Source organism: Periophthalmus magnuspinnatus, chromosome 7 (assembly GCF_009829125.3).
Source record: "Periophthalmus magnuspinnatus isolate fPerMag1 chromosome 7, fPerMag1.2.pri, whole genome shotgun sequence".
Taxonomy (NCBI): Eukaryota; Metazoa; Chordata; class Actinopteri; order Gobiiformes; family Gobiidae; genus Periophthalmus; species Periophthalmus magnuspinnatus.
Genome location: NC_047132.1, coordinates 14,901,658 through 14,920,021, shown reverse-complemented (window position 1 = coordinate 14,920,021; position 18,364 = coordinate 14,901,658). Strand labels below are relative to the sequence as shown.

The following is an 18,364-nucleotide window of genomic DNA, read 5'->3' as shown; positions in this document are numbered from 1 at the left end:
CGCTCTACCGCATCAAAAAAATGTTTTACCTCCTCGGAGGTTTCTGGATGTTTAAAGAGAGGATTTTGATTCATAATTCTCTCAAGTGATGACTGCGGCTTCACTCGTTCCCAACGACAGTTCTCCACATCGCGCTCTACCGCATCAATAAAAATTTTTACCTCCCCGGAGGTTTCTGGACGTTTAAAGAGAAGATTTTGATTCATAATTCTCTTTTTGCTAGCTATTTAGATTAGTACGCAAAGTTAAAATTTGTTCAAAGATGTGATTATCACTCACTGCTTATTATACTAAAAAAATGCTCACGTGTGAATCTATGTAAAACAACATTTTCTGTTACCCCTACAATGTAGGTCTCTAAGACTCAAAGCTCATAAAGCTCAAAGTGTATCCATAGCAACTATGAATTCAAAAGGAATTGGTGTTTATTGGTGTTTACCATGGCGATGGTGATCATCGCCATGGTAACCTATAGCTAAGAGTGTAGAATTGGGAGCTGGACTTTTAAATTATAATTTATATAATTTAAAATATATAATTTTTATAATTTTTGAATACTTTAAAACACATTCAACACATTCACTGCTTGTTCACTCATCATGTTTGTCTAAAAGTGGACCAGAACATTGATTCTGTGAACAGACTTTTTGATGGGTTGCTTTGTCTATAATAAAGCTAGAAAAGTACAGTCAAGAGTGGTGGTTTTACCTTCCTCAACACACAGGCATACTCACTCCTCTCCAAAGAGCAAGAAAATGTTCAATTTAGTGGGGCCCCCTCTATGCTCAGGGGCCCTAGGCAGCTCTGTAGGTAGTGAGGGTTGAAATCAGAGACAGTCCTCTTAGGGCACACTTACAATAGACGTTTTGAACAGTGTCCTGTGTCCCGCACTCACACCTGCACAACCAAGCCAAGGCCTGTCGACGTCATCATGTAGTGCTGTTTGTTTAAATGTCACTAATAATAATAATAATAATAATAATAATAATAATAATAATTAAAGCCGCAAGCGGCATCGAACGGCCCTCGCGGGCCGTGCTTCGCACTAGGCCGGCCCCGCACTCCCTGTGGGTGGCGCTAACGCGCCACTTGTCCCTTTTATATTTCGGCTTTTGGCTGCACTTGTCACCAAACAAGTCAAAACACATCGGAAGTGCTGATGCACAAAATGCAAAAACATGGGTTTTCCAGGCATCGCCATGGCAACACCGTGCAAAATACAAACTTGGCCCGTTGGACTTTTTTGACGGGGACGACCTGAAGAATCACTGTGCCAAATTTTGTGTTCGTCGTTGACGGTAATATGTCGTTATAAGACTTTGAAATGTACGACAATTTGGACATTTTCCCATTAGGATAACATGGGCGCTCTCGCGCATCGCCATGGCAACACAGTGAAAAATACGACATGGGTCTGATTGACTTTTTTGATCAGGATGACATGAAGAGTCATGGTGCCAAATTTCACATTATTCCATGAAACTAATATTTTTCCCATGAATGGGAAAAATTGTGAGGTTTCCCATTAGGATAACATTGGCAGTTTGGCGCATCGCCATGGCAACACGGTGCAAAAGACGACATAGGTCTGATTGACTTTATTGATTGGGATGACCCAATGGAATTTTGTGTCAAATTTGGTAACATTTGGGAAAACTAAATTTTCGGTCCTCCATACAAATTTATTAGGTGTTCTGTAGGGGGCGCTATCGCGCCAATTTAGTTTCTACCATAATGAGTAGCTTTAAGCCCGAAAGTTTTACAACTGATTCGAATTTGAGCCAAATCGGACTTTGCATGCGCAAACGGGAGCAAATTTTGAAATTTGAAAATTGCAAAAATTCCGATGGAATTTTGTGGCTTCGCCGCACGGAAACCGTAAAAGGGATCATCATAAATTGGATAAGTTTTGATGCCCCACTTGTCTAGATGATATACAGTGAATTTCAGCCCTGCCGGTGAAACGCCTTCAGAGGAGTTGATGAAAATGCGACGTCAGCGAAAACGCTGAGTCGGCATTTTGGAATTTTCAATCCAAGATGGCTGATTTCCGGTGTGTCAGAGGGCGTGGCCATAATAATATTTTTTGTTTGGCATCACTTGAAGAATGCATGTACCGAATTTCGTGGTTGTATGAAAAAGTTGACGTTGACGTCTCCCATTGACGTCAAAAATTTGACTTTTGCAAGGGGCGCTGTCGCGCCATTTTTTTATGTCCAATGATGCACCACATAAAAAAATAAATTTTTCACCAGACCTGAATTATGGGCAAAATTTGGTGAGTTTTGGAATATGTTCAAGGGGTCAAATTCCTGCTCAAAGAGCAAAAACAATATATCCGATAACATTAGAAACACATATTATACGTTTTTTGAAAGCTCTCGAGCTTCCCCACGTCACCGTGGGGTCAATGGCGAATGACGAGCGCTAACGCGCTCGTCATTCGCCATGGCGTCGGGGTCCGCCATTGACCTCCCATTGACTTCCATTAATTTTAGCAGTAACAAGTATGGCCCATGCCTGCGGCATGGGGGCTTGGATAGGGCTCGATGCCAGGAGTGTGTTTGGGTACATTAGCGCTTCGCGCTGCGTCAGCGTCAACATTGAGTCAATGGGCTTCGCCCATTGACTCAATGTTGACGCTGACATGCTAGCAAGAACAAATATGCATGCCCAATGACGCACCACATAAAAAAATAAATTTTTCACCAGACCTGAATTATGGGCAAAATTTGGTGAGTTTTTGAATATGTTCAGGGGGTCAAATTCTTGCTCAAAGAGCAGAAGAAAGAAGAAATTAAAGCCGCAAGCGGCATCGAACGGCCCTCGCGGGCCGTGCGTCGCACTCGGCCGACCCCGCACTCCCTGTGGGTGGCGCTAACGCGCCACTTGTCCCTTTTTTATTGCGACTTTGGGCTGCACTTGTCACCAAACAAGTCAATTTGTGCTGATGCACAAAATGCAACAACATGGGTTTTCCAGGCATCGCCATGGCAACACCGTGCAAAATACAAACTTGGCCCGTTGGACTTTTTTGACGGGGACGACCTGAAGAATCACTGTGCAAAATTGTATGTCCGTCGTTGACGGTAATAAGTCGTTATAAGACTTTGAAATGTACGACAATTTGGACATTTTCCCATTAGGATAACATGGGCGCTCTCGCGCATCGCCATGGCAACACAGTGAAAAATACGACATGGGTCTGATAGACTTTTTTGATCAGGATGACATGAAGAGTCATGGTGCCAAATTTCACATTATTCCATGAAACTAATATTTTTCCCATGAATGGGAAAAATTGTGAGGTTTCCCATTAGGATAACATTGGCAGTTTGGCGCATCGCCATGGCAACACGGTGCAAAAGACGACATAGGTCTGATTGACTTTATTGATTGGGATGACCCAATGGAATTTTGTGTCAAATTTGGTAACATTTGGGAAAACTAAATTTTCGGTCCTCCATACAAATTTATTAGGTGTTCTGTAGGGGGCGCTATCGCGCCAATTTAGTTTCTACCATAATGAGTAGCTTTAAGCCCGAAAGTTTTACAACTGATTCGAATTTGAGCCAAATCGGACTTTGCATGCGCAAACGGGAGCAAATTTTGACTTTTGAAAATTGCAAAAATTCCGATGGAATTTTGCGGCTTCGCCGCACGGAAACCGTGATAGGGATCATCATAAATTGGATAACTTTTGATGCCCCACTTGTGTAGATGATGTACAGTGAATTTCAGCCCTGCAGGTGAAGCGCCTTCAGAGGAGTTGACGAAAATGTGAGGTCAGCGAAAACGCTGACTCGGCATTTTGGAATTTTCAATCCAAGATGGCCGACTTCCGGTGTGTCAGAGGGCGTGGCCATAATAATATTTTTTGTTTGGCATCACTTGAAGAATGCGTGTACCGAATTTCGTGGCTGTATGAAAAAGTTGACGTCGACGTCTCCCATTGACGTCAAAAATTTGACTTTTGCAGGGGGCGCTGTCGCGCCATTTTTTTATGCCCAATGATGCACCACATAAAAAAATAAATTTTTCGCCAGACCTGAATGATGGGCAAAATTTGGTGAGTTTTTGAATATGTTTAGGGGGTCAAATTAGTGCTCAAAGAGCAGAAGGAAGAAGAAATAAAAAAAAAAAAAAAAAAAATAATAATATTTTTAGCAAAAACAATATATCCGATAACATTACAATGACATATTATACGTTTTTTGAAAGCTCTCGACTTTCCCCACGTCACCGTGGGGTCAATGGCGAATGACGAGCGCTAACGCGCTCGTCATTCGCCATGGCGTCGGGGTCCGCCATTGACCTCCCATTGACTTCCATTCATTTTAGCAGTAACAAGTATGGCCCATGCCTGCGGCATGGGGGCTTGGATAGGGCTCGATGCCAGGAGTGTGTTTGGGGACAAGAGCGCTTCGCGCTGCGTCAGCGTCAACATTGAGTCAATGGGCTTCGCCCATTGACTCAATGTTGACGCTGACATGCTAGCAAGAACAAATATGCATGTCCCATGCCTACGGCATGGGTTGCTAGGACACAGGAGTCTGTGCAAGGTCGCGGTGCTGCCACGAAGTTGCGCGCTTCGCGCGCAACTTCGTGAAGACAGTCTGCAACGATGAGTGCTTCGCACTCATCGTTGCGGAAGCAATAGGCCCTACGCCCTGTAGGGGCTCGGGCCTAATAAAAAAAATTAAAGCCGCAAGCGGCGTCGAACGGCCCTCGCGGGCCGTGCTTCGCACTAGGCCGGCCCCGCACTCCCTGTGGGTGGCGCTGACGCGCCACTTGTCCCTTTTTTATTGGGACTTTGGGCTGCACTTGTCACCAAACAAGTCAAAAAACACATTTGAAGTGCTGATGCACAAAATGCAAAAACATGGGTTTTCCAGGCATCGCCATGGCAACACCGTGCAAAATACAAACTTGGCCCGTTGGACTTTTTTGTCGGGGACGACCTGAAGAATCACTGTGCCAAATTTTGTGTTCGTCGTTGACGGTAATATGTCGTTATAAGACTTTGAAATGTACAAAAATTTGGAAATTTTCCCATTAGGATAACATGGGCGCTTTCGCGCATCGCCATGGTAACCCAGTAAAAAATATGACATGAGTCTGATTGACTTTTTTGATCAGGATGACATGAAGAGTCATGGTGCCAAATTTCACATTATTCCATGAAACTAATATTTTTCCCATGAATGGGAAAAATTTGGAGATTTCCCATTAGGATAACATTGGCAGTTTGGCGCATCGCCATGGCAACACGGTGCAAAAAAAAGCATGGGTCTGATTGACTTTATTGATTGGGATGACCCAATGGAATTTTGTGTCAAATTTGGTAACATTTGGAAAAACTACATTTTCAGCCTTCCATACAAATTTATTTGTTATTCTGTAGGGGGCGCTGTCGCGCCAAATTGATTTCTTTCACAAACATTAGAATTAGGCCGGAAAGTTTTACAACTGATTCGAATTTGAGCAAAATCGGACTTTGCATGCACAAACGGGAGCAAATTTTGACTTTTGAAAATTGCAAAATTTCCGATGGAATTTTGCGGCTTCGCCGCACGGAAACCGTAAAAGGGATCATCATAAATTGGATAACTTTAGATGCCCCACTTATCTAGATGATGTACAGTGAATTTCAGCCCTGCAGGTGAAGCGCCTTCAGAGGAGTTGACGAAAATGCGAGGTCAGCGAAAACGCTGACTCGGCATTTTGGAAATTTCAATCCAAGATGGCCGACTTCCGGTGCGTCAGGGGGCGTGGCCATAATAATCTTTTTTGTTTGGCATCACTTGAAGAATGCGTGTACCGAATTTCATGGCTCTACGCCAAACTTGACGTCGCAACGTCTCCCATTGACGCAATGTATTTTGACTTTTGCAGGGGGCGCTGTCGCGCCATTTTTTAATGCCCAATGATGCACCACATAAAAAAATAAATTTTTCGCCAGACCTGAATTTTGGGCAAAATTTGGTGAGTTTTTGAAAATGTTCAGGGGGTCAAATTACTGCTCAAAGAGCAGAACGGGAAGAAATAAAAATTAAAGCCGCAAGCGGCATCGAACGGCCCTCGCGGGCCGTGCTTCGCACTAGGCCGGCCCCGCACTCCCTGTGGGTGGCGCTAACGCGCCACTTGTCCCTTTTTTATTGCGGCTTTGGGCTGCACTTGTCACCAAACAAGTCAAAACACATTCGAAGTGCTGATGCACAAAATGCAAAAACATGGGTTTTCCAGGCATCGCCATGGCAACACCGTGCAAAATACAAAGTTGGCACCTGGGACTTTTTTGACGGGGACGACCTGAAGAATCACTGTGCCAAATTTCACATTCCTCAATGAAGCGAATAAGTCGTTATAAGACTTTGAAATGTACGAAAATGTTGAAATTTTCCCATTAGGATAACATGGGCGCTTTCGCGCATCGCCATGGCAACCCAGTGAAAAATATGACTTGGGTCTGATTGACTTTTTTGATCAGGATGACATGAAGAGTCATGGTGCCAAATTTCACATTATTCCATGAAACTAATATTTTTCCCATGAATGGGAAAAATTGGGAGGTTTCCCATTAGGATAACATTGGCAGTTTGGCGCATCGCCATGGCAACACGGTGCAAAAGACGACATAGGTCTGATTGACTTTATTGATTGGGATGACCCAATGGAATTTTGTGTCAAATTTGGTAACATTTGGGAAAACTAAATTTTCAGCCTTCCATACAAATTTATTTGTTATTCTATAGGGGGCGCTGTCGCGCCAAATTTATTTGTTTCACAATCAGGAGAATTAGGCATGAAAGTTTTACAACTGATTCGAATTTGACCAAAATCGGACTTTGCATGCGCAAACGGGAGCAAATTTTGAAATTTGAAAATTGCAAAAATTCCGATGGAATTTTGCGGCTTCGCCGCACGGAAACCGTAAAAGGGATCATCATAAATTGGATAACTTTAGATGCCCCACTTGTCTAGATGATGTACAGTGAATTTCAGCCCTGCAGGTGAAGCGCCTTCAGAGGAGTTGACGAAAATGCGACGTCAGCGAAAACGCTGACTCGGCATTTTGGAATTTTCAATCCAAGATGGCCGACTTCCGGTGCGTCAGAGGGCGTGGCCACAATAATATTTTTTGTTTGGCATCTCTTGAAGAATGCATGTACCAAATTTCGTGGCAGTATGAAAAAGTTGACGTTGACGTCTCTCATTGACGTCAAAAATTTGACTTTTGCAGGGGGCGCTGTCGCGCCATTTTTTTATGCCCAATGACGCACCACATAAAAAAATAAATTTTTCACCAGACCTGAATTATGGGCAAAATTTGGTGAGTTTTGGAATATGTTCAGGGGGTCAAATTCCTGCTCAAAGAGCAGAAGAAAGAAGAAATTAAAGCCGCAAGCGGCATCGAACGGCCCTCGCGGGCCGTGCTTCGCACTAGGCCGACCCGCACTCCCTGTGGGTGGCGCTGACGCGCCACTTGTCCCTTTTTTATTGCGGCTTTGGACTCCGTTTGGCACCAAACAAGTGAAAAGACATCGGAAGTGCTGATGCACAAAATGGCAAAATTTGGGTTTTTCCAGGCATCGCTATGGCAACACCATGCAAAATACAAACTTGGCCCCCCGGACTTTTTTGACGGGGACAACCTGAAGAATCACTGTGCCAAATTTTATGTCCGTCGTTGACGGTAATATGTCATTATAACACTTTGAAATGTACGAAAATTTGGAAATTTTCCCATTAGGATAACATGGGCGCTCTCGCGCATCGCCATGGCAACCCAGTGAAAAATATGACATGGGTCTGATTGACTTTTTTGATCAGGATAACATGAAGAGTCATGGTGTCAAATTTCACATTATTCCATGAAACTAATATTTTTCCCATGAATGGGAAAAATTGTGAGGTTTCCCATTAGGATAACATTGGCAGTTTGGCGCATCGCCATGGCAACACGGTGCAAAAGACGACATAGGTCTGATTGACTTTATTGATTGGGATGACCCAATGGAATTTTGTGTCAAATTTGGTAACATTCGCGAAAACTAAATTTTCGGCCTTCCATACAAATTTATTAGATGTTCCGTAGGGGGCGCTATCGCGCCAATTTAGTTTCTATCACAATGAGTAACTTTAGGCCCAAAAGGTTTACAACTGATTCGAATTTGAGCCAAATCGGACTTTGCATGCACAAACGGGAGCAAATTTTGAAATTTGAAAATTGCAAAAATTCCGATGGAATTTTGCGGCTTCGCCGCACGGAAACCGTAAAAGGGATCATCATGAATTGGATAACTTTTGATGCCCCACTTGTCTAGATGATGTACAGTGATTTTCAGCCCAGCTGGTGAAGCGCCTTCAGAGGAGTTGACAAAAATGCGAGGTCAGCGAAAACGCTGACTCGGCATTTTGGAATTTTCAATCCAAGATGGTCGACTTCCGGTGCGTCCGAGGGCGTGGCCATAATAATCTTTTTTGTTTGGCATCACTTGAAGAATGCGTGTACCAAATTTCGTGGCTCTACGCCAAAGTTGACGTCGGGACGTCTCCCATTGACGCAATGTATTTTGACTTTTGCAGGGGGCGCTGTCGCGCCATTTTTTTATGCCCAATGATGCACCACATAAAAAAATAAATTTTTCGGCAGACCTGAATTTTGGGCAAAATTTGGTGAGTTTTTGAATATGTTCAGGGGGTCAAATTCCTGCTCAAAGAGCAGAAGAAGAAATAAAAATAATAATAATAATAAAAATTAAAGCCGCAAGCGGCATCGAACGGCCCTCGCGGGCCGTGCTTCGCACTCGGCCGACCCGGCACTCCCTGTGGGTGGCGCTGACGCGCCACTTGCCTCTGTTTTATTGCGGCTTTGGACTCCGTTTGGCACCAAACAAGTGAAAAGACATCGGAAGTGCTGATGCACAAAATGGCAAAATTTGGCTTTTTCCAGGCATCGCCATGGCAACACTGTGCAAAATACAAACTTGGCCCCCTGGACATTTTTGACGGGGACGACCTGAAGTATCACTGTGCCAAATTTTATGTCCGTCGTTGACGGTAATAAGTCGTTATAAGACTTTGAAATGTACGACAATTTGGACATTTCCCCATTAGGATAACATGGGCGCTCTCGCGCATCGCCATGGCAACACAGTGAAAAATACGACATGGGTCTGATTGACTTTTTTGATCAGGATGACATGAAGAGCCATGGTGCCAAATTTCACATTATTCCATGAAACTAATATTTTTGCCATGAATGGGAAAAATTGTGAGGTTTCCCATTAGGATAACATTGGCAGTTTGGCGCATCGCCATGGCAACACGGTGCAAAAGACGACTTAGGTCTGATTGACTTTATTGATTGGGATGACCCAATGGAATTTTGTGTCAAATTTGGTAACATTTGGGAAAACTAAATTTTCGGTCCTCCATACAAATTTATTAGGTGTTCTGTAGGGGGCGCTATCGCGCCAATTTAGTTTCTACCATAATGAGTAGCTTTAAGCCCGAAAGTTTTACAACTGATTCGAATTTGAGCCAAATCGGACTTTGCATGTGCAAACGGGAGCAAATTTTGAAATTTGAAAATTGCAAAAATTCCGATGGAATTTTGCGGCTTCGCCGCACGGAAACCGTAAAAGGGATCATCATGAATTGGATAACTTTTGATGCCCCACTTGTCTAGATGATGTACAGTGATTTTCAGCCCTCCAGGTGAGGCGCCTTCAGAGGAGTTGACAAAAATGCGAGGTCAGCGAAAACGCTGACTCGGCATTTTGGAATTTTCAATCCAAGATAGCTGACTTCCAGTGCGTCCGAGGGCGTGGCCATAATAATCTTTTTTGTTTGGCATCACTTGAAGAATGCATGTCCCGAATTTGGTGGCTGTATGAAAAAGTTGACGTCGACGTCTCCCATTGACGTCAAAAATTTGACTTTTGCAGGGGGCGCTGTCGCGCCATTTTTTTATGTCCAATGATGCACCACATAAAAAATTAAATTTTTCGCCAGACCTGAATTATGGGCAAAATTTGGTGAGTTTTGGAATATGTTCAGGGGGTCAAATTCCTGCTCAAAGAGCAGAAGAAAGAAGAAATAAAAAAAAAAAAAAAAAAAAAAATAATAAAAATAATAATAATTTTAGCAAAAACAATATATCCGATAACATTAGAATGACATATTATACGTTTTTTGAAAGCTCTCGACTTTCCCCACGTCACTGTGGGGTCAATGGCGAATGACGAGCGCTAACGCGCTCGTCATTCGCCATGGCGTCGGGGTCCGCCATTGACCTCCCATTGACTTCCATTCATTTTAGCAGTAACAAGTATGGCCCATGCCTGCGGCATGGGGGCTTGGATAGGGCTCGATGCCAGGAGTGTGTTTGGGTACATTAGCGCTTCGCGCTGCGTCAGCGTCAACATTGAGTCAATGGGCTTCGCCCATTGACTCAATGTTGACGCTGACATGCTAGCAAGAACAAATATGGATGTCCCATGCCTACGGCATGGGTTGCTAGGACACAGGAGTCTGTGCAGGGGGCGATGGGGGACGACTCCTCCTATTGACTCCTGTTGACGCATGTCAGCGTCAACATCGAGTCAATGGGCTTCGCCCATTGACTCGATGTTGACGCTGACATGCTAGCAACAACAAATATGCAAACCCATGCCTACGGCATGGGTTGCTAGGACACAGGAGTCTGTGCAAGGTCGCGGTGCTGCCACGAAGTTGCGCGCTTCGCGCGCAACTTCGTGAAGACAGTCTGCAACGATGAGTGCTTCGCACTCATCGTTGCGGAAGCAATAGGCCCTACGCCCTGTAGGGGCTCGGGCCTAATAATAATAATTTTAGCAAAAACAATATATCCGATAACATTACAATGACATATTATACGTTTTTTGAAAGCTCTCGACTTTCCCCATGTCACCGTGGGGTCAATGGCGAATGACGAGCGCTAACGCGCTCGTCATTCGCCATGACGTCGGGGTCCGCCATTGACCTCCCATTGACTTCCATTCATTTTAGCAGTTATAAGTATGGCCCATGCCTGCGGCATGGGGGCTTGGATAGGGCTCGATGCCAGGAGTGTGTTTGGGGACATGAGCGCTTCGCGCTGTGTCAGCGTCAACATTGAGTCAATGGGCTTCGCCCATTGACTCAATGTTGACGCTGGCATGCTAGCAAGAACAAATATGCATGTCCCATGCCTACGGCATGGGTTGCTAGGACACAGGAGTCTGTGCAGGGGGGGACGAATCCTGCTATTCACTCCTGTTGACGCATGTCAGCGTCAACATCGAGTCAATGGGCTTCGCCCATTGACTCGATGTTGACGCTGACATGCTAGCAACAACAAATATGCATGTCCCATGCCTACGGCATGGGTTGCTAGGACACAGGAGTCTGTGCAAGGTCGCGGTGCTGCCACGAAGTTGCGCGCTTCGCGCGCAACTTCGTGAAGACAGTCAGCAACGATGAGTGCTTCGCACTCATCGTTGCGGAAGCAATAGGCCCTACGCCCTGTAGGGGCTCGGGCCTAAAAATAATAATATTTTTAGCAAAAACAATATATCCGATAACATTAGAAACACATATTATACGTTTTTTGAAAGCTCTCGACTTTCCCCACATCACCGTGGGGTCAATGGCGAATGACGAGCGCTTACGCGCTCGTCATTCGCCATGCCGTCGGGGTCCACCATTGACCTCCCATTGACTTCCATTCATTTTAGCAGTAACAAGTATGGCCCATGCCTGCGGCATGGGGGCTTGGATAGGGCTCGATGCCAGGAGTGTGTTTGGGGACATAAGCGCTTCGCGCTGCGTCAGCGTCAACATTGAGTCAATGGGCTTCGCCCATTGACTCAATGTTGACGCTGACATGCTAGCAAGAACAAATATGCATGTCCCATGCCTACGGCATGGGTTGCTAGGACACAGGAGTCCGTGCAAGGTCGCGGTGCTGCCACGAAGTTGCGCGCTTCGCGCGCAACTTCGTGAAGACAGTCTGCAACGATGAGTGCTTCGCACTCATCGTTGCGGAAGCAATAGGCCCTACGCCCTGTAGGGGCTCGGGCCTAAAAAATAATAATATTTTTAGCAAAAACAATATATCCGATAACATTACAATGACATATTATACGTTTTTTGAAAGCTCTCGACTTTCCCCACGTCACCGTGGGGTCAATGGCGAATGACGAGCGCTAACGCGCTCGTCATTCGCCATGACGTCGGGGTCCGCCATTGACCTCCCATTGACTTCCATTCATTTTAGCAGTAATAAAGATGGCCCATGCCTGCGGCATGGGGGCTTGGATAGGGCTCGATGCCAGGAGTGTGTTTGGAGACATGAGCGCTTCGCGCTGCGTCAGCGTCAACAATGAGTCAATGGGCTTCGCCCATTGACTCATTGTTGACGCTGACATGCTAGCAAGAACAAATATGCATGTCCCATGCCTACGGCATGGGTTGCTAGGACACAGGAGTCTGTGCAGGGGGCGATGGGGGACGACTCCTCCTATTGACTCCTGTTGACGCATGTCAGCGTCAACATTGAGTCAATGGGCTTCGCCCATTGACTCAATGTTGACGCTGACATGCTAGCAAGAACAAAAACGCATGTCCCATGCCTACGGCATGGGTTGCTAGGACACAGGAGTCCGTGCAAGGTCGCGGTGCTGCCACGAAGTTGCGCGCTTCGCGCGCAACTTCGTGAAGACAGTCTGCAACGATGAGTGCTTCGCACTCATCGTTGCGGAAGCAATAGGCCCTACGCCCTGTAGGGGCTCGGGCCTAATAATAATAATGCCATACATTTGTTATGCTAATGCATGGATCTATGTACTAATGCTGTAGTGGAGAAAATAAGCCCAGTGGCATAAAGCCTATCTAATACAGTCCTCATATAGTGACAGAGAGGTAATTATATTTTACCATGACTTTAGAGGAGCAGCCCAGTGTTCAAAATTCTGGAATGGAGGAAAATTGAAATAGACCATAATGTTTTTTCAATGATTAACTAAAAACATGTAAAGGTATACTCCCCCGATCAATGGACACAATCATATTGCTTTTCCACAACGAAGGTAAAGACCCTTCTGAATGCTCATCCTACCGCCCAATCTCCTTATTACCAGTTGACTTAAAAATTATTTCAAAACTAATTGCAGGAAGATTACAAAAATAGGTTCCACAGCTTTTTACTCCTGATCAGTCAGGTTTCACTGTAGCTAGATATGCATCTGACAATATCAGGAGACTTTTGAACATTATTGACCACTCGACCCTATCAAAAAAACAACCATTAATTTTATCTTTAGATGCAGAATAGGCATTTGATGGGGTCGAGTGGCCCTACGTTTTACGTTTTTCATTATATACTGAGCCCAAAACTAGAATCTCTATTAATGGATCCCTCACAGACTGTTCTGGTCTGACTAGGGGTTGCCGCCAAGGATGCCCTTTGTCTCCCATTTTGTTTAACTTGGCCCTTCGTGGAGACCATAAGATATAACAATGAGATTCCCGGTATCACAGTCGGAAGGATGGAAAATAAGATTTCATTATACGCAGACGACATTGTTCTATTTGCTACAGAGCCTCAAAAATCCATCCCGTTAATAATAGAAGCTATTGAGAAATTTGGAGCTGTATCAGGCTACAGGGTTAACAAAAAACACATGCTTTACTTCTTAATACAAATCTCACTAGGCAACTTAAAGAATTGTCCCCTTTTTCCACAGGCGGGCTGTAATTACTTGAGGGTAAATGTAACATCTGATCTAAAGGAGCTGTAGTTTGAGTCAAACTTCATGCCACTGCTTAGAAAAAATAGTGAAGAACTAGGAAACTGGAATCTCCTCCCCATTTCACTCCTTAGTAGGATTAATGTAAATAAAATAAATATATTACCTCGTTTTATATACCAGTATCAATCATTACCATGTTACGTCGATAAACCATTCTTTAAATCGCCGAATAAACATAACACAATTTATCTGGAAAAAAGGTACACCTGGAATTGCCTACAAAATGCTATTCAAATCCAAAGATAAAGGAGGATTGAAGCTTCCAGACTTTCAATTGTACTACTGGTCATGTCAAACAAAAGCTGTTAGGCTGGCTTGATACACAAAGTGCTCCCCACTGGACACTCATCGAGAGAGAACTTTGTTCTCCTGTTTCACTGGCTTCATTGCCACTTATTAATAATATAAAAAGGCTACCTCCCATATCAAGTATTTATGTTGTGTATAACATTTTGTGTGCCTGGCAAGATGTTAAAAAACATTGTGGACTCTCAACATTCATATCAATGTTAGCCCCACTATCCTCTCAAGCTCAATTGAAAAATCATTGTTGGCAAACTGGAAAAAAATTGGATTAATGCAGTTCCATCAGTTATTTAAAAATAACACTTTTAACTTAAAATAACTTTTCCGATTTAAATGAATTAATTTGAAATACTCCCCTCCCCGAACCGCCACCTTAACGTGGTGGAGGGGTTTGAGCACCCGAATGATCCTGGGAGCTATGTTGTCGGGGGCTTCATGCCCCTGGTAGGGTCACCCATGGCAAACAGGTCCTGGGAGACGGGTCTGACTAAGAGCGGTTCAGAAGCCCAGCATGGAAAGTCAAAGATCAAGGCCGGTTACGTCGCCCGGACTGGCGTTACCGGGGCCCCACCCTGGAGCCAGGCCTGTGGTGGGTGCTCGGCAGCGAGCGCCTGGTGGCCGGGCCTTTCCCCACGGGGCCCGGTCGGGCCCAGCCCGAAGAAACGACGTGGGGCCGTCCTCCCGTGGACCCACCACCTGCGGGAGGAGCCATGAGGGGCGGGTGCGGAGAGATCCGGGCAGCAGTCGAAGGCGGGGACCTCGACGACCGGATCTCCGGACATGGAGACTAGCTCTGGGGACATGGAATGTCACCTCGCTGGGGGGGAAGGAGCCTGAGCTTGTGCGGGAGGTTGAGCGTTACCGGCTAGATATAGTCGGCCTCACCTCCACGCACAGCTTGGGCTCTGGAACCCAACTTCTTGAGAGGGGTTGGACTCTCCATTTCTCTGGCGTTGCCCGCGGGGAGCGGCGGCGAGCTGGTGTGGGCTTGCTCATTGCCCCACAGCTCAGCCGCTGCGTGTTGGGGTTCACTCCGGTGAACGAGAGGGTCGCGTCCCTGCGCCTTCGGGTCGGGGACAGGTCTCTCACTGTTGTGTCGGCCTACAGGCCAAACAGCAGTGCAGAGTACCCGGCCTTCTTGGAGTCCCTGGGAGGGGTACTAGACAGTGCACCAACCGGGGACTCCGTTGTTCTCCTGGGGGACTTCAACGCCCATGTGGGTAACGACAGTGACACTTGGAGGGGCGTGATTGGGAGGAACGGCCTCCCCGATCTGAACCCGAGCGGTGTTTTGTTATTGGACTTCTGTGCTAGTCACAGCTTGTCCATAACAAACACCATGTTCGAGCACAAGGGTGTCCATCGGTGCACATGGCACCAGGACACTCTAGGTCGGAGGTCGATGATCGACTTTGTTGTCGTGTCATCTGACCTCCGACCGCGTGTCTTGGACACTCGGGTGAAGAGAGGGGCTGAGCTGTCAACTGATCACCACCTGGTGGTGAGTTGGATCCGCTGGCGGAGGAGGAAGCCGGACAGACCTGGCAGGCCCAAGCGTATTGTGAGGGTCTGCTGGGAACGTCTGGCGGAGCCCTCTGTCAGGGGGGTCTTCAACTCCCACCTCCGGGAGAGCTTCTCCCTGATCCCGGGGGAGGTTGGAGACATGGACTCCGAGTGGGCCATGTTCTCCACCTCTATTGTTGATGCGGCTGCTCGTAGCTGTGGTCGTAAGGTCTGTGGTGCTTGTCGCGGCGGCAATCCCCGAACCCGGTGGTGGACACCGGAAGTAAGGGATGCCGTCAAGCTGAAGAAGGAGTCCTATCGAGCCTTGTTGGCTCGTGGGACTCCTGAGGCAGCTGATGAGTACTGGCGGGCCAAGCGTGCCGCGGCTCGGGCAGTCGCAGAGGCAAAAACTCGGGGTTGGGAGGAGTTCGGGGAGGCCATGGAGGAGGACTATCGGACGGCCTCAAAGAGATTCTGGCAAACCGTCCGACGCCTCAGGAGGGGAAAGCAGTGCTTCACCAACACTGTTTACAGTGCGGGTGGAGAGCTGCTGACCTCGACTGGGGATGTTGTCGGGCGGTGGAAGGAATACTTTGAGGATCTCCTCAATCCCACTGTCACGTCTTCCGAGGAGGAAGCAGAAACTGGGGACCCAGGGGCGGACTCGTCCATCACCCTGGCTGAAGTCACTGAGGTGGTTGGCAAGCTCCTCGGTGGCAAGGCTCCGGGGGTGGATGAGATCCGTCCTGAGTACCTCAAGTCTCTGGATGTTGTGGGACTGTCTTGGCTGACACGTCTCTGCAACATCGCGTGGCGGTCGGGGAGAGTACCTGTGGAATGGCAGACCGGGGTGGTGGTCCCTCTGTATAAGAAGGGGGACCGGAGGGTGTGTTCCAATTACAGGGGAATCACACTCCTCAGCCTTCCCGGTAAGGTCTATTCCAGGGGGCTGGAGAGGAGAATCCGACCGATAGTCGAACCTCGGATTCAGGAGGAGCAGTGTGGTTTTCGTCCTGGTCGTGGAACACTGGACCAGCTCTATACTCTCCATCGGGTCCTCGAGGGCTCATGGGAGTATGCCCAACCAGTCCACATGTGTTTTGTGGATCTGGAGAAGGCATTCGACTGTGTCCCTCGTGGTGTCCTTTGGGGGGTGCTCTGGGAGTATGGGGTCCGGGGCTCTTTGCAAAGGGCTGTCCGGTCCCTGTATGACCGGAGCAGGAGCTGTGTTCGCATTGCCGGCAGTAAGTCAGACCTGTTCCCAGTGCATGTTGGACTCCGCCAGGGCTGCCCTTTGTCACCGGTTCTGTTCATTATATTTATGGACAGAATTTCTAGGCGCAGCCAGGGGCCGGAGGGGGCCTGGTTTGGGAACCACAGGATTTCATCTCTGCTGTTTGCAGATGATGTTGTCCTGATGGCTTCTTCGAGCCAGGAACTGCAGCAGGCACTGGGGCGGTTTGCAGCCGAGTGTGAAGCGGCTGGGATGAGAATCAGCTCCTCCAAATCCGAGGCCATGGTTCTCGACCGGAAAAAGGTGGTTTGCTCTCTCCGGGTGGGTGGTGAGTCTCTGCCCCAAGTGGAGGAGTTCAAGTATCTCGGGGTCTTGTTCACGAGTGAGGGAAGGATGGAGCGTGAGATTGACAGGCGGATCGGTGCAGCGTCTGCAGTGATGCGGTCGCTGTATCGGTCCGTTGTGGTAAAGAAGGAGCTGAGCCGGAAGGCGAAGCTCTCGATTTACCGGTCAATCTACGTTCCTACCCTCACCTATGGTCATGAGCTTTGGGTAATGACCGAAAGGACAAGATCGCGGATACAAGCGGCTGAAATGGGTTTCCTCCGCAGAGTGGCCGGGCGCACCCTTAGGGATAGGGTGAGGAGCTCGGTCACACGGGAGGAGCTTGGAGTAGAGCCGCTGCTCCTACACGTTGAGAGGAACCAGCTGAGGTGGCTCGGGCATCTGCTCAGGATGCCTCCTGGACGCCTCCCTAGGGAGGTGTTCTGGGCATGTCCCACCGGGAGGAGGCCCCGGGGAAGACCCAGGACACGCTGGAGGGACTATGTCTCTCGGCTGGCCTGGGAACGCCTTGGGGTCCCACCGGAGGAGCTGGAGGACGTGTCCGGGGTGAGGGAAGTCTGGGAGTCCCTGCTTAGACTGCTGCCCCCGCGACCCGGCCCCGGATAAGCGGAAGAAAATGGATGGATGGATGGATGGAATAATTTGAAATACTAAATCATGATTTTTATTCATTTTTACAACTGCGTCATTGTATTACTATGTTGATTAATCAAAAACATTTGGCAGTGGAGGTCTCAGAGTTAGAGAATATGTTATTAAATTTCAAATCATTGAAGGGGGTAACTCGTAGGGTCTAGGGTCTAGAGTCATCTCTTCCTTCTCTAAGACATATATGGCAAAAAGATCTGGGTGTTGAACTAAATGACGAGCAGTGGAGTAAAATTACTAATAGTGTTTTTCTAAAAATATTAAGCAATAGATTAAAACTGCAAGCAGTGATAAAGGCCCTCGCCACCCCTTGCGACCGCGGGGTACACGCCACCGCGGAGATCCTGCCTTTCGTTCCTGCCTTTCGTTCCTGCCTTTCGTTCCTGCTTACATCGCCCCTCCCCCCAAAATCAGCGACTGAGTAATACTACTCCATTCATTCCAATGAGAGCATTCATGACATTGTCACGCCTAAACGGTTGGAAATAGAGGTATGTCTTCATTGGCT

The 18,364-nt window shown here is 47.1% G+C and overlaps 1 protein-coding gene across 1 annotated transcript in view; it reads left to right on the top strand.

The window, feature by feature from the left end:
- Nucleotides 1-440: 440 nt before the first annotated feature.
- Nucleotides 441-18,364, top strand: part of LOC117372967 (ras-related protein Rab-7L1-like) — a 32,820-nt gene continuing 14,896 nt past the window's right edge. Inside the window, exon 1 of the mRNA XM_055223332.1 lies at nt 441-464. Coding sequence (XP_055079307.1) covers nt 441-464 — 24 coding nt within the window. The remainder of the gene's footprint in view (nt 465-18,364) is intronic.